At 41.5% G+C, this 15,902-nt stretch overlaps 1 protein-coding gene across 1 annotated transcript; it reads left to right on the top strand.

Moving 5' to 3' along the window:
- The first annotated feature begins 14,752 nt into the window (after nt 1-14,752).
- On the top strand, nt 14,753-15,620 carry LOC127096911 (uncharacterized). The gene is made up of 3 exons (XM_051035447.1): nt 14,753-14,977; nt 15,020-15,407; nt 15,478-15,620. Exons 1-3 carry the CDS (start codon nt 14,753-14,755, stop codon nt 15,618-15,620), a joined length of 756 nt encoding a protein of 251 aa, XP_050891404.1.
- Nucleotides 15,621-15,902: the final 282 nt, after the last annotated feature.

Here is a 15,902-nt window from a genome sequence, read left to right on the forward strand (position 1 = left end):
TGATTCAAACAATTATGAAAAGTTTTGTGTGCATACAACATGTCCAATAGAATCATCATACCAAAAATTAGAATCAACAGAGGTCATTTGATATGGAAATAAAATTGCACAAGCAAGACATCCAATTGTGTGACACACATTGTCACACCATACAATCATGTGCATAAATCAGAAATGAAAAATGGTAAAAATTCACAATCAAGCCTCAAACATCCATCAACATGTTAAGAATCATCATGCAAAATTTCATGGCATTTGGATCAATATCAAGCATTTCACAATGGAAAGAACAAGGCAATGTCACATATGCACACATGTTCGAAGAATCTAGCACTATTAAAAATCCAGCCATGCACAACTTCAGAAATTTGTATCAAAAAATAGAAGACATTTCAAGGATCATGTAGCAAAAAACCTGGAATTATTTGGATCATTTTTCAATTAGATATGAATTTTCAAAGTTGACAAAAAAAATTGAAATGAAATGAAGCAATGCATATGAATTATTGAGGGAAAAGGCTAATGAGGAATTAATTTGAAATAGTGTGGCTATCAGGAATCGAACCAGGTTGCAATTTAAATGAAGCGCGCTGCACAAATAAAAGTCCAAAACGCAAAAGCCAGGAATCGAATTGAGGGAGGACCAAAACGCATAGTTCCCTTAATGCGTTGGCACTACATGTGGCGGTCAAAGCAATGCGTGGCAAAGTCAAAGAAGCCTGGACCAATGGTATTGCTAGCAAGGCGCGCATGTGGCAGCCGAATAGGATAAAACCCTAGGAAAACCAGTAGCAAATGACATTGTAGCGCGCGGCCAGGCTTTGGGCGGTTCAGGGAGGAAAACACCGTCTTCCTCGCGAAGACGGTGAGTGAACAGTGCACGTAACCAAAAAAAATCCAGAATCTTAAAATGAATACATCATTCGAATCCTTATTCCACGTAGGTTACAAATCAAGCATTAATTCAGTCCAAATCATCACCAATTATGTAAATCGATCAAAATAAGTTTAGCATTCAAAACATCAATCAAGCATATCTCTCTCAATAGTTCATTTTATTTTCAGTTCTAAAAGCATCAGCAAAATCAGCATTCCAAGAGCTACACTAACATGTCAATGGATTAAAGGATTATGAGATTCGAAAAATTAACCTCTTGAAGAGCAGTTTCTGGAAATGCACAATTCAAGGCTTGCAATGATCCAAATCAACTCCTGAGATGTTATCTTGAAGCTTTGTGTAGTAATTGAGGCTTGTAGTGGCTTAGATCTAGCTCAACAATCAGCTTCCATCTTCACCTTCATGAACTTGCCATGCTTGATTTCCACACAAATTCAACAATCCAAAGCTTGATCTGCACTAAATCAATACCAGAGAACAAGAATATGGAAGGAAATAGCAATGTTATGTGAAGATTTTTCAAGTTTTGGTTGAGAAAAAAAATGGAGGGAACTTGAGTTTGAGATCTAGAAATGGTGAATCCTTCAAATTCTGTTAGGATTTAGTTTATATACTCTGTATTAATCTCATCCTAATTAAAATTAAGCATGGTTTAGCAAGATTAAGTGAGATAAGGTGTATGGCAAAAAATTTGAAAATTGGTGGTGCATGGAGTATTCTCACATGAACAGTACCATGTGCATGGCCAAATGCACTTAAAATCATTTTCTTAACACAATGGCAATGGAAATTAATTCATGTAATGCACCATTTTTAAATTTTCAAATTTCCCTCCAAAATGGGCATGAAATGGCAAATGATCATGTGATAACATTTTATGCAATGTGATGAATGGTTTAGAAACTTCATGTCATGAGAAGAAAAATGCAAGAAGAGCCACTCAATTTGGAGTTATGAATCAAAAGTTATGGCCTTTTGAAGTTTCATGCACACTTGGCAATGATTCGATCATATCTCCTCAATCATTCATCAGATGCTCATGATCTTGGACTTTTTGGAACTGGGAGAGAGATATATTCAACTTTCATGTTGGACAAAAATTCATTTGAAGCTTCTTCGATGTTGGAAAGTTGAGTTGAAGTTGGTCCAAAAACTTTCCATTTTTGGAAACTTGAAATTATAGGTCACTTTCCATTTTGGGAAACTTTTGACTTGACCTCAAATTCTTCAACCTTGATCTTTGACATGATGAATAAGCATTGTTTGGCCATGAATGGGATGAAGAAACTCACTTCTCACACTCAAAACCCACAGTTGACTTTCCAGTTGACTGGCATAGGCCTTTAGATGACTTGAAAATGTTCTGATGAACTTGGGCCTCAACCACCTGGGGAATTGGTTCCAAATGAACCTCTAGCTCATATAAGCTCAATGCAATGATCACATGACCCATATCTCAATGGAAACTTCGTCTCTTACACAAAGGATTCACTTGAATGCCTTGACTTATTGACTGCTTAAGCTGCAAGTAACAAAGGTTAATGACATATTTTTGTACATTTTTGGTTAGTGATTAAAAGAAAAGCAATGATACACAAAATGCAAGTAATGCTTGGTGATCAAGAACCACTCTCAAGAAAGATCCCACCCACAGGGAAGGAAGCAAGGTGTTCAATGATCCTTGAGGCAATGTAATGTTATGATATGATGCCATGAGGGATCTTAGGGACAAAATTGGGGTCTTACAGATGCCCCTATTTAAGGTCATTCTAGCCGGAGAAGTGAAGGTTAAAATCATCGTCTCGACGCGGTAGAATGGGCTTAAATAACAATAATGAGACAAATTTTGGTCCCTAAGAGACCTCATGATGCAAATGTATGAATGCAAAAGAAACAAACTCTGTGGGAGATACGTCCACAAGAAAGAAAAGACAATCCATTGGAGTAATACACTCACCCGGAACAGAAACTCTAACAGGACTCTTATGGGGATAAGAAAAAAAAGAATGAGAATGCGTGAGCAAGACACGACTCTGAATTAGGGGAAAAGAGAACTGACACTGCGTGAGCAGGACACGCGACTGGAGACCTTACTGGGGAGTAAAGGACTCAAACTGGGGAAAAGAGTTCCATAGGGAACACATCCATTGGAAAGACTCAAGTTGACTCAAAAAATGCGTGTATTGGGAAAACGCCAACACAGCAAGACTATCCACAAAGGATACTTCGGATAAAAATTCGGACTCAGGCTGGGGATAGGCTCACACAGAACCTCCCTGCTGGGGAAAAATGCATATATTGGGGAAAATGCCAATACAGCAAAAGGGTAAATCACAACAGAAACTCCGCTGGGGAACGTCTAACAAAGACTCTCCAGAGGAAGCAAAAGGGTGAGGTATTACCGGTTACTGGGTAACAAGCTCAAAGAGACATGTGATCTGAACACCGGTTACTGGGTGAAAGAACAACAAGCTCAGGAAGAATGAATATCTAAGACCGGTATAAGGGTGAGAGATATCAATCGACCAAAAACATCTGAGGAAGACCTGAAAAAGGTACGTCAACTCAGGAAAATCTGACTCCGCAGGGGACCAAGGTCATAATAGGGAGTAGAAAGGAAGGAACACCAGGGATACCGGTTACTGGGTATATAATAGGTGACCAACGAAAGCGTGAATTGGTTTTTACTGCCAAAACACTCATCATCCGAAAGGAGGGCTTGAAAAAGCAAATCGACTTACAGGATGGACATTCGACTCCGCAACGGGAAAACGAATCTTACTCAAATGGGGAAGTACAAAAGGCTTCAACCAAAGAGTGCATGAGATATATTATCCATTACCGTCAGAACGTGGATAGTATACTCGCATGGAAGGAACACCAGGGATACCGGTTACTGGGTATATAATAGGTGACCTACCGAAAAGAGAAACAATCGTTACCAACAACAACAGGGTAGACGAAAGATAACTCGCTGGGGATAAATTGCAAGCATACGGCAATTATCCATGAGACATATCACTGGTTACTGGGAGATACGCTCAAAAAAGGGGACAGAAATGAACATTCGATTCCGCAAAAGGAACACGAATCTTACTCGACCGGGGAAACACAACAGGCTTCGACTGAAGAGTGCATGAGATATATTATCCATTACCGTCAGAACGTGGATAATACACTCGCATGGAAGATTATCCACAACCGGTTACTGGGTTAACAAAGGATAAATCGACCGAAAAGAAAGGACATCAGAATACCAAAACTAGGTATATAAAGATGACCGATCAAAGGGAGCAACAATCATTACCAACAAAAGGGTAGATGAAAGAGAACTCACCGGGGATGCATTGATAAAAATCAATGATCCGGGGAACATATCACTAGCAAACGGTGAAAGGACCCGCTAAGGATAAAATTGCTAGCATACGACAATTATCCACAAAAAGACCTGCTGGGAATACAATTGCTTACTCAGAGCAATTACCTAGAAAAGGGTGCGGAAAGATCAACATCGAATACTGGATATTGAAAACCACCAAGAGTAACCATCATCAACTAGGATGAGCCACAAGGTTAACTCTGCAAAGGGGAGAGATTAGGATTTACAACCACTGAATACCGGGTAGAAAACCATCAACTCTGATGAGGATAAAACATAGGATTTACAGCTACCGAATACTGGGTAGAAGACCAAAACCTCTGCGTGGGGATCGAAAGGATCACAACTCCGCACGGGGAGCAAATAGGGTTTATAACTACCAGTTACTGGGTAGAAAACCACAAACTCTGCTGAAGAGCAAGAAAAATAGGATTTACAACTACCGAATACTGGGTAGAAGACCAAAAACTCAGCTGAGGATAAAGCGAATGATTGCCGGTTACTGACCAAGCATCCAACTATTCCACAAGGAAGCACAGACTCCGATAGGGAGACAACAACAACATAGGATTTACAACTACCGAATACTGGGTAGAAAACCACAAAATCCGCCATCAACCAGGATGAACCACAAAGGTTACCTCTGCTGGGGGATAAAAGTAGGATTTATAACTACCTGATACTGGGTAGAAAACCACAAAGATAGGACTTACAACTACCGGATACTGGGTAGAAGCCACAAACTCTTGCTGAGGAACAACAAGTACACAAATACCGATCTCTGGGTAAACAACCACAGATTCCGCAAAGAGGGAAAAAGGTATATAGGATTTACAACTACCGGCTATCGGGTAGAAAACCAAAAGGATAGGACTTACAACTACCGATTACCGGGTAGAAGCCAAAAATTCCACTAGGGATAAGATGAACTATTGCTGGTTACTGGGCAATTTATTCATTTATACCACAGGGAAGCACAAGAGACAGTCACCAAAGGCCAATTTAGGATCAATCCAAAAAGGCAAATTGAATCAAGACTCATCCTAATGAGGATATAACTCAATAGGGAAAACCCATCCCAATATATGTGTTGGGAGGAAACGGAAACAACCGTCATCCACGAGGATATATCTCAGTGGGGAACTGCAGAAGGAAAGACAGACACTTTCTGCTTATGGGGCTGACTCTATATTGAGATTAGACACCCAACATCTGCTTGTGGAGATCTACTGGGGAGATCCATATCACCACTTAGCAGGAGACAACGAATAAAAGATATATGGCAAAAATGCAACATGGATATCTGAATGTTGAAAATATGCATGAATATGCTTGATTTATGTTTGATGAATGCTGACAAAACAGACATTTCTAACACAAACAGGTCCAGGAATCAAACGCCCGGTAATACACCACAGGAGAGAAAGCCAGGATCACCGGAGAATAAACAATCTGCCGGGATCAGGAAACAACAAGATCTCTGCAAGGATGGATCATCAGCCTCAGCTGGGAAAAAGGCGCTCACTGCGCAGGCGAAAACTTCTACGAAAACAGACCACACAAGTAGAATCTGGCCGCACAAGCAACTCCACTAGGGATACTGTCAGGAACTCCATTGGGGACGAATCCACTGAGGGAAAAAAAAAGATCACGCAAGTAGATTCTGCCACACAAGCAACTCTAATGGGGATCAGAAACATTAGGAAATCACCAAATCTCTGCAGGGGAGAAAATCATTACGGATACAATCCACCATGCCACACATCTACGGGGATTTATCTGAGGCAGAGAAGGAGAACTGGGGATCAACCACCAAATACTGAACCTTCCAAAAGGACACCACAACTGCTGAGGAGGAAAGAAACACTGCTCTGCTGAAGGGAGGAGAGGTGAAAACCTCAACAAACACTCTGATAAGGAGAGTCCTAACAAAGGCTTTGCTCAACAAAAATCTGCTAGGGAGAAATCCCAACAAATACCCTGCTTAGGGAATAAAATCTCAACAGAAGCTCTGCTTGGGAAGAAACCCCAACATCAATCTGGAGAAAGAGGATACAGCCAAGCCAGGAATATGAACAAATGTCTTACCCTGTTGGAAAACATGCCACCCTTGGGAGAGCACTGAGAAATTCTTAAGTATCCTTTTATCAATGTGACTGTTCACTTTGTTTAAAAAAAAATTTGAAAAATTTTGTTTGCTTAAAACAATGACATTTTATCAATTAAAACATGCAAAACATTTATTGAATTGAAACAAATAAGAGTGCAAATAATTGGATAAAAGCTCAAATTCATTTGATGGAATGGTAGTCTGCAAATGGCAAGACTCCATAGATCTGTACAAATTTGAAATCGGTGATATATATTGGAAGAGGGCTACATTGAACATAATGACCATTTCTCTACCAATTTGAATCTGATGTATTTGAAGCCTCAGTTGATGATGACTGAGCGAGAATCTCTGACGAAAAGACAGTTGTGAAACAGAAAGTCTTGTCAGGATGCAGTTACTTGCCAAATCCCTAATTTTTGCCTAGATTGCCCCAGAGTGAGGTACTCAATCTAGCAGGATGCAAATTCATTTTTTTTTCATGTCTCTAATTTTTGCCTGGATCGCCCTTTCGGGTTGTCCACCGAGACGCTCATTCTTGCCTAAGCCGCCCTTTCGGGTTTTCAACTTAGCGAGCTATTCTGTTTTTCTTTTTAGGCGAAGTATTTCTTGACTGCATCTGAATTCACAGGACGAGTGAAATCCTCCCCATCCATTGTTGTAAGCATCAAAGCACCGCCTGAAAAGGCTCTCTTGACAACATATGGACCTTCATAGTTTGGAGTCCACTTGCCCCTGGAATCGGGCGTGAAAGACAAGACTTTCTTGAGCACAAGGTCACCTTCTCGGAACACACGAGGCTTGACCTTCTTATCGAATGCTTTCTTCATTCTCTGCTGATATAACTGACCATGGCACATGGTAGTCAATCGCTTCTCTTCAATCAGATTCAATTGGTCGTAACGACTCTGAATCCATTCAGCATCAGTCAACTTGGCTTCCATCAAGATTCTCATTGATGTGATCTCCACCTCTACTGGGAGAACAGCCTCCATGCCGTAAACAAGAGAAAAAGGGGTTGCCCCTGTTGAAGTGCGGACAGATGTACGATATCCATGCAAAGCAAATTGCAGCATCTCATGCCAATCTTTGTACGTGACTGTCATCTTCTAGATAATCTTCTTGATATTCTTATTAGCAGCTTCAACAGCCCCATTCATCTTGGGTCTGTAAGGAGAGGAATTATGGTGTGCAATCTTGAACTCAGCGCACAACTCTTCCATCATCTTGTTGTTCAAGTTAGATCCATTATCAGTAATGATCTTATCAGGCACACCATAACGGCATATAAGCTGATTCTTGACAAACTTCACGACCACCTGCCTGGTCACATTCGCATACGACGCAGCTTCAACCCATTTCGTGAAGTAGTCAATTGCTACGAGAATAAACCTGTGTCCATTGGACGCTTTCGGTTCAATCATACCGATCATGTCGATTCCCCACATAGAGAAAGGCCATGGTGATGAAATCACATTCAGAAGTGTCGGAGGAATATGAATCTTATCCGCATAAATCTGACACTTGTGGCATCTCTTCACATATTTGCAGCAGTTAGACTCCATTGTCAGCCAATAGTAGCCTGCTCTCAGCATCTTTCTAGCCATGGCATGTCCATTGGAATGAGTACCAAATGAACCCTCATGGACCTCAGTCATCAACAGGTTTGCTTCGTGTCTATCCATGCATCTGAGCAGAACCATGTCAAAATTTCTCTTATATAGCACTTCACCACTGAGGTAGAAACGGCCTGACAACCTTCTCAGAGTTTTCCTATCTTTCACAGATGCCCCAGGCGGGTAGACCTGGTTCTGAAGGAAATTCTTGATATCAAAATACCAAGGCTTATCATCATCCACTTCTTCATCTGCAAACACATGAGTTGGTCTATCCAAGCGCATCACGGTAATATTGGGAACTTCATTCCAATACTTGACCACAATCATTGAAGCCAGCGTAGCAAGAGCATCTGCCATTCGATTATCTTCTCGAGGGATATGATGAAAGTCAACTTCAGTAAAGAACATTGAAATCCTCCTCGCATAATCTCTGTATGGAATGAGACCAGGCTGATTCGTCTCCCATTCACCCTTGATCTGATTGACAACCAAGGCCAAATCACCATACACATCGAGGTGCTTGATCCTCAGATCGATGCATTCTTCTAATCCCATAATACAGGCTTCGTACTCAGCCATATTATTCGTGCATTTGAAAGTTAGCCTTGCTGTAAACGGAATATGTGTGCCCTAAGGGGTAATGATTACTGCCCCAATACCATTTCCGTACTGATTTACAGCGCCATCAAACACCATCGTCCATCTGGAACCAGGTTCCGGACCTTCATCAAGTGTAGGTTCATAACAATCTTTCATTTTCAAATACAGAATCTCCTCGTCTGGGAAGTCGTACTGAACAGATTGATGATCTTCAATCGGCTGATGTGCCAAGTGGTCAGCCAAGATACTACCTTTGATAGCTTTCTGAGCTCGATACTCGATATCATACTCAGATAACAACATCTGCCAACGGGCAATCCTCCCAGTTAAAGCAGGCTTCTCGAAGATGTACTTGATCGGATCCATTCTGGATATCAACCAAGTTGTATGATTTATCATGTACTAGCATAGACGCTTAGCAGCCCAAGCCAAAGCACAACACGTTTTCTCAAGCATAGAGTATCGAGACTCACAATCACTGAACTTCTTACTCAGGTAGTAGATAGCAGATTCTTTCTTCCCTGATTCGTCTTGCTGACCGAGTACACAACCCATCGAGTCTTCAAGAACAGTCAGATACATGATCAGAGGTCTTCCTTCTACAGGCGGAGACAAGATCGGAGGTTCAGACAAATACTCTTTGATACCATCGAAAGCTTTCTGACAATCCTCGGTCCAATCATGAGACTGATCTTTCCGAAGGAGCTTGAATATCGGCGCACATGTGGCAGTCATGTGGGATATAAATCTGGAAATGTAATTCAAGCGGCCAAGAAAACCTCGGACTTGCTTCTCAGTTTTGGGCGCAGGCATCTCTCGTATCGCTTTGACCTTTGCAGGATCAACCTCAATACCTTTTTCGCTGACAACAAAACCCAATAACTTGCCAGAACGGACTTCAAATGTACATTTGTTGGGATTCAGACGAAGCTTGAACTTCCTCAAACGCTGAAAAAGCTTCAACAAATGCTCAACGTGTTCAACTTCCGTTCGTGACTTAGCAATCATATCGTCGACATAGACCTCGATCTCCTTGTGCATCATATCATGAAACAAGGTAGTCATAGCTCGTTGATACGTGGCTCCGGCGTTCTTCAAACCGAAGGGTATCACTCGATAACAGAATGTTCCCCAAGGTGTGATGAATGTTATCTTCTCCATATCCTCGGGTGCCATCTTGATTTGATTATATCTGGAAAATCCGTCCATAAACGAAAAGACTTTGAATTTAGTTGTATTGTCTACCAACATATCAATGTGTGGTAGAGGAAAATCATCTTTCGGACTAGCTTTATTCAAATCTCTGTAATCAACACACATACGGACTTTTCCGTCCTTCTTAGGCACAGGCACAATATTGGCCACCCATAGAGGATATGTGGAAGTCACCAGAAACCCCGCATAAATTTGCTTCTGAACTTCCTCTTTGATCTTCACTGCCATATTTGGATGAGTTCTTCTGAGCTTCTGCTTCACTGGCACGCACTCAGGCTTCAGAGGCAGGAAATGTTGCACAATATCTGTATCTAGACCCGGCATATCTTCGTACGACCAAGCAAAGATATCAGAATATTCTCGTAGCAAACTGATCAACCCCTTCTTCACAGACTCTTCAAGGAGCGCCCCAATCTTCACCAATCGAACACAATCTTCAGACCCCAAGTTGACTGTTTCCAGATTCTCAAGACGCGGCTGAATGATCTTCTCTTCGTGCTCAAGGAGACGGGTAATCTCATCAGGAATCTCTTCAACATCATCTTCCTCTGCTTCAAATACAGGGAATTCAAAATTGGGAGATGGCGTTGGATCATTATGTTCAATGGGTTTTAGAATCAACCTGCATAATGATTTTGGATAATGAAAAACTTTAGAATTTAAACAAGCAAATCATTATGCAGATGAAAAGATTGCTTTTATTCTTGTTTTTAAGGTTTTTTGTGATCACCAATTTCATGCAAAAACCAAAAAGTGAGAACAATTGGAAAAACAAATATTTAACATGAATTCATTGAATGAAATATCATTGTATATATGATGCCAACAATGTCATCACTTCTCCTTTTGTCATGGGAGAAGGGTTTTTAAACAAAGTGAACATATTACGCTGACTTATGAATGACCGTAGGAACATCCACAGCGACCCAATTGTGGCAGATCCCGCCAGGGATGACAAAATTGTTAGAGTCCTCTGCATCCTCTTCCAGAATAGCAGCAGCTTCCTCAGCTTGATCGGCGTGGATGAAACCTCCACTCTTGAACAACCCTTCTTTGTTGAAGACCCCAGAAGAATAGCCAATGCCAGCCCGGGATTTATTGTCTTCAAGCTCTATCATTTTTCCTAAACCAGCAACTGCACCACATTCAATGGCCAGTTTCGCATCACGATAGGAAGCAAATGAAGGAGTTTTCTTCTCAATTGGCTCAGCAATAGACAAAGCTTGGAAAGGCGTTCCAACTTCATCCTCAACATCAATGTATGAGAAAGAAGACAAGTGGCTAACCAGGAGAGCCTTTTCTCCCCCTACCACAACCAGTTTCTTATTCTTAATGAATTTCAGCTTCTGGTGTAGGGTGGATGTCACGGCGCCAGCCTCGTGAATCCATGGTCTACCAAGGAGATAGCTATAAGATGGGTGGATATCCATAACCTGAAAGGTAACTTGGAAATCACTTGGTCCAATCTTGATTGGGAGATCAACTTCTCCAATCACAGTCTTACGTGACCCATCAAAAGCTTTCACAACAACACCACTCTGCCTCATGGGAGGCCCTTGAAACGACAATCTAGAAAGAGTGGATCTTCGGCAATACATTCAGAGATGACCCAGTGTCCACCAGCACGTTGGACATGGCGTCATTCTTGCAATTCATGGATATATGTAAAGCCATGTTGTGGTCTCTTCCCTCCTCAGGGAGATCAGCGTCACAGAAACTCAAAGTGTTGCAAGTAGTAATATTTGCAACAATACTGTCAAACTGCTCAATAGTGACATCGTGATCAACATAAGCCAAGTCCAAAACTTTCTGCAGAGCCTCTCTATGCGGTTCTGAATTCAGAAGCAAAGATAACATGGATATTTTGGACGGCGTTTGTAGAAGCTGGTCTACAACGTTGTACTCACTCTTCTTGATGAGCCTCAGCATCTCATCACAGTCTTCATTCACAGTGCCACTAGGGCCAACAGAAGAAGTAGAAGTCTTTTGTACGGAGGATGATTTAACAACAGGTGCCGGGTTCGGAGAATTCACAGCATTCCCAACCGGACGCTCAACAGAGTCAGCTCTAGCCTGAGGCTTCGGAGGTGAAAAAACGCGACCATTACGGGTCAATCCGCTCACATCAGCTATATTCACAACAGAGGGATAAGGCAAGGGCACTTCTTTCCCATCTTCAACAGCAACAGCATTATAGCATAATGGAATTGCTTTATCGAAAGAATAAGGCACAGGGTCGGCATGCTTGATACTCAGGGCAGGAGACACCTTCTGCTTTCTACCATCATAACGAATGACAACAGGCTCAGGGATCCTGAACACAGGAGAGATCACATTCACCTCTGGCTCATCTTCATCAACATTTCTGTTTTGAAGAATCTCAATAGTCCCATCATCCAACAACTCTTGCAGCTTTCTACGCACTTGGCGACATCCCAATCTGTTGATAGAGCAGATATGGCATTTGTCATGGTCGTGGTCCATATGACTGTAATCACACAGTAGACGATGCAACTCAACCAACGATTGTCGAATATGGCTCACATATTTGACTTTGTATTTACCAGGGCAACCCTGGACCATGTTAACAGACTTCCCATGCTCGGGTAATAGGTTCTTCTTAACATTGGGGCCTGAGTCCTCAAAGCTCAGAATTCCGCACCTCATAAGGTCTTGAACCTTAGTCTTCAACGGAAAGCAGTTGTCCACATTATGGCCGGGAGCACCCGAATGATAAACACAATGTTGATCAGGCTTGTACCACCACTGAGGGTTAGCAGGTATAGTCGGTGGGTCCCTGGGAGTAATCAATTTCCGCTCTATCAAAGAGGGATACAGCTCTGCATATGACATAGGAATCGGATCGAAAGTGATCTTCTTCCTCTCATAATTCGTACTAGCTTGATTACTGTTGTTGCGAGGCTGGTAAGCCTGTTGCTGAGGGCGATGCTGTTGTTGATACTGTTGAGGTTATTGATTATTGTGCTGATATTGTTGATTGTTGTCTCTGAAGACAGGTGCTATATGAGCCACCTGGTGCTGGTTGCCGGCTGAACGCACAGGCTTCCTCTTGGCAGAGGGTCTTCTGGGTTTGACATGGGATTGCACAGCATGTGCCTCCCCATCTTTCTTCTTCGCAAACGCCCCATATCGCTTGCTTGATAGGTAGTGTACTATATCTAACTGCCAGTAGACCTGATATTGCATATGCAGTTGGTGTGTGTGCTAGATACCAAGCAGAACCCAAAGTGAGTCACTTAAATCAAGTCAAGAGGATTCTCAAGTATATTAATGGGACTTGTGATTATGGTATTCTCTACTCTCATGGCTCTGAGCCTATCTTATCTGGGTATTGTGATGCTGATTGGGTTGAGAGTGTTGATGACAGAAAAAGCACATCAGAAGGATGTTTCTTCTTGGGAAACAATCTCATATCCTGGTTCAGCAAGAAATAGAATTGTGTATCATTATCCACTGCAGAAGCTGAGTACATAGCAGCTGGAAGCAGTTGTTCCTAACTGGTATGGATGAAACAGATGCTGACTGAGTACAATGTCTCTCAGAATGTCATGACATTGTTCTGTGACAATCTCAGTGCCATTAACATTTCAAAGAATCCTATCCAACACAGCAGGACCAAACATATTGACATTAGACATCACTTCATAAAAGATTTGGTAGAAGACAAAGTGATTACCTTGGAACACGTGGCAACTGAACTACAACTTACTGACATATTTACAAAGGCTTTGGATGCTACTCAGTTTGAAAATTTAAGGGGCAAGTTGGGAATATGTCTTTCTGAGGAATTATAGCAACTAAGGATGTTAGGAATTTACTGTTTAATATTTCAAATTATTAAATAATTGGAAGTGTGCTCTGATTGGTCAACAGATAATAGTTATTTCACTTGCAACAAGCGTTACTTCTTCCACTCCTTCATCTTCCATTCACACAAGCATCCTCTCAGAAATTTTTTTAATTTCGTCTCTAAGATACTCATCATGTCTCAGTAATCCAACTCTTCTCCTTCCAAGAACATGCATTGGTCTCCTAACGCTGAACCAAGCAACCCTAACAGAGAAGATCCTGTTGTTGACTCTGTGAATACCCCACATGCAAGAAGACCTAAAGAAACTGTATCAGGCTTCTCCTTATCCATCGTTCTTGAGGAACGAACCAAAGAAGGTTTCGGGTATGTTCACAATGCCATTGCCACTATAGTGACTGGAATACTGTCTAGAAATCATGAGGTCCCTGGGGTTTCCATTCCCTTGAACACTATTGAACCTGATAGTGTTGCTGATCAAGAAAATATTGAGTCTTTAGCAAAGAATAACTCTGATGATGTTGAGCAAACTGATGCTCATAAGGAGTCAAATGTTAACAAACCCTTAGATAATGTCGTTGGTGAGGAAGTTCATGTCACTCATGATGTCAGTGACAACCCTAACTGTGAGGCTGAAACAGTAGACCTGGAGGAATTTTCTGATAATGAGCTGTTGTCCTCTGTCCTCCCTAGCATAGCCAAAAGGGTTAGGACTAGGAGAGAAAAGAAAACTGTAGCTCAAAGGTCCCCCAGAAAGAAGATTGATGTTCCAACTTCTTCCAAGACAACGGTGGCAGTCGAGAGTTCCCTCAAGAGGAAAGTTCATGGTCCAACCAAATCTTGGAGCAAAGTGGTGCCCAAGAAAAAGAAGGCCAAGTTTGCTGTTGTTGAGTCTGACTCAGATGTTCCTTGTAATGTCTCTGACATTCTGTCAAAGAAGAAGCCAACCACTAGTAAGCTTGCAGCTAGTGTCCCTGAGGTACCAATTGACAACATATCTTTTCATTTTGTTTCAAGTGTAAACAGGTGGAAATATGTTTATCAGAAGAGGCTGTCTTTGGAAAGGGAATTAGCTTAGAATGTCCTAGACTGTAAGGATATTATGGATCTTATTCAAGAGGCTGGTTTAATGAAGACTGTGACTCAGTTTTCAAAGTGCTATGATATGTTGGTAAAGGAATTTATTGTTAATTTGTCTGAAGAATGTGCTGATGGCAAGTCTAAGGAATTCAGGAAAGTGTATGTGAGAGGCAAGTGTGTAAATTTCTCTCCTTCAGTGATCAACAAGTATTTGGGAAGGCCTGATGAAGCTCAACCTGAGCTTGAGGTGACTGACAACAAAATCTGTCAAGTCATCACTGCTAATCAGGTAAGGAAGTGGCCTCTCAAAGGAAAATTGGTGGCAAGTAAACTGAGTGTCAAGTATGCAATATTGCACAAGATTGGAGCTGCTAATTGGGTGCCCACCAATCATAAATCTACAGTTGCTGTAATGCTTGGAAAGTTTATATATGTTGTTGGAACCAAAGCCAAATTTGACTATGGCTCCTATATTTTTGATCAAACTTTGAAGCATGCAGGAAGCTTCAGTGTGAAAGGTCCTATAGCCTTTCCATCTCTCATCTGTGGTATTATTTTGAATCAGTTTCCAAACATCTTAACTGAGAATGATTCTGTGAAGAAAAGAGACAGCCCTATGTCTTTCAATCATAAGTTGTTCCTAGGTACCCATGTCCCTGACATTGTCATGACATCAGGTGAGACATCACGTGTAAGCAATCAACCAGGTAAAGCTGTTGTCATTGCAATGCTCAAAGAAACCTGAAGGTGATGTGCTAGCTGATGGTGGAGAGTTTGGTGAAGCTGCTGCTGTTGCAGAAGAAGCTGAAAGACAAGGTGAAGAGGGAGAAGCAGATGCCAGTCCTGATGATGGCACAAATGATGATGCTGACTCTGAGTCAGATGACTAGAACATGTCTTGTGTTTCTAATAATTGCTTGTATTTTTATTTTTTGGTCTGTAATATTAAGTGTTGCTTTGGCAACATTTTTGACAAAAAGGGGAAGTAACACTTGTACCCCAGGACAACAGATTTCTTTGAAGTTGAAGGTCCTTTAAATAAGAGGTTATGTTGTTGTTGGCTCTCTGCTTGATCTTCTCTTGTGCTGCTGCTGTTTGAAGTTTAACTTCTATGTTTGCTAAGTGCATTAGCTAATTTGATTCTCTGCTTAGATGTGTGCTTTCTGCTGCTG

Source organism: Lathyrus oleraceus, chromosome 1 (genome assembly GCF_024323335.1).
Source record: "Lathyrus oleraceus cultivar Zhongwan6 chromosome 1, CAAS_Psat_ZW6_1.0, whole genome shotgun sequence".
In the NCBI taxonomy this organism is placed as follows: Eukaryota; Viridiplantae; Streptophyta; class Magnoliopsida; order Fabales; family Fabaceae; genus Lathyrus; species Lathyrus oleraceus.

What these genes read in the sequence shown, in the direction of transcription:
- LOC127096911 (XM_051035447.1), top strand. Translation starts at nt 14,753, where the DNA reads ATGGATCTTATTCAAGAGGCTGGTTTAATGAAGACTGTGACTCAGTTT. An exon ending in AAGCTCAACCTGAGCTTGAG is followed by an intron (nt 14,978 to 15,019) that starts GTGACTGACAAC and finishes ACTGCTAATCAG; the next exon opens with GTAAGGAAGTGGCCTCTCAA. An exon ending in TGACATTGTCATGACATCAG is followed by an intron (nt 15,408 to 15,477) that starts GTGAGACATCAC and finishes AGAAACCTGAAG; the next exon opens with GTGATGTGCTAGCTGATGGT.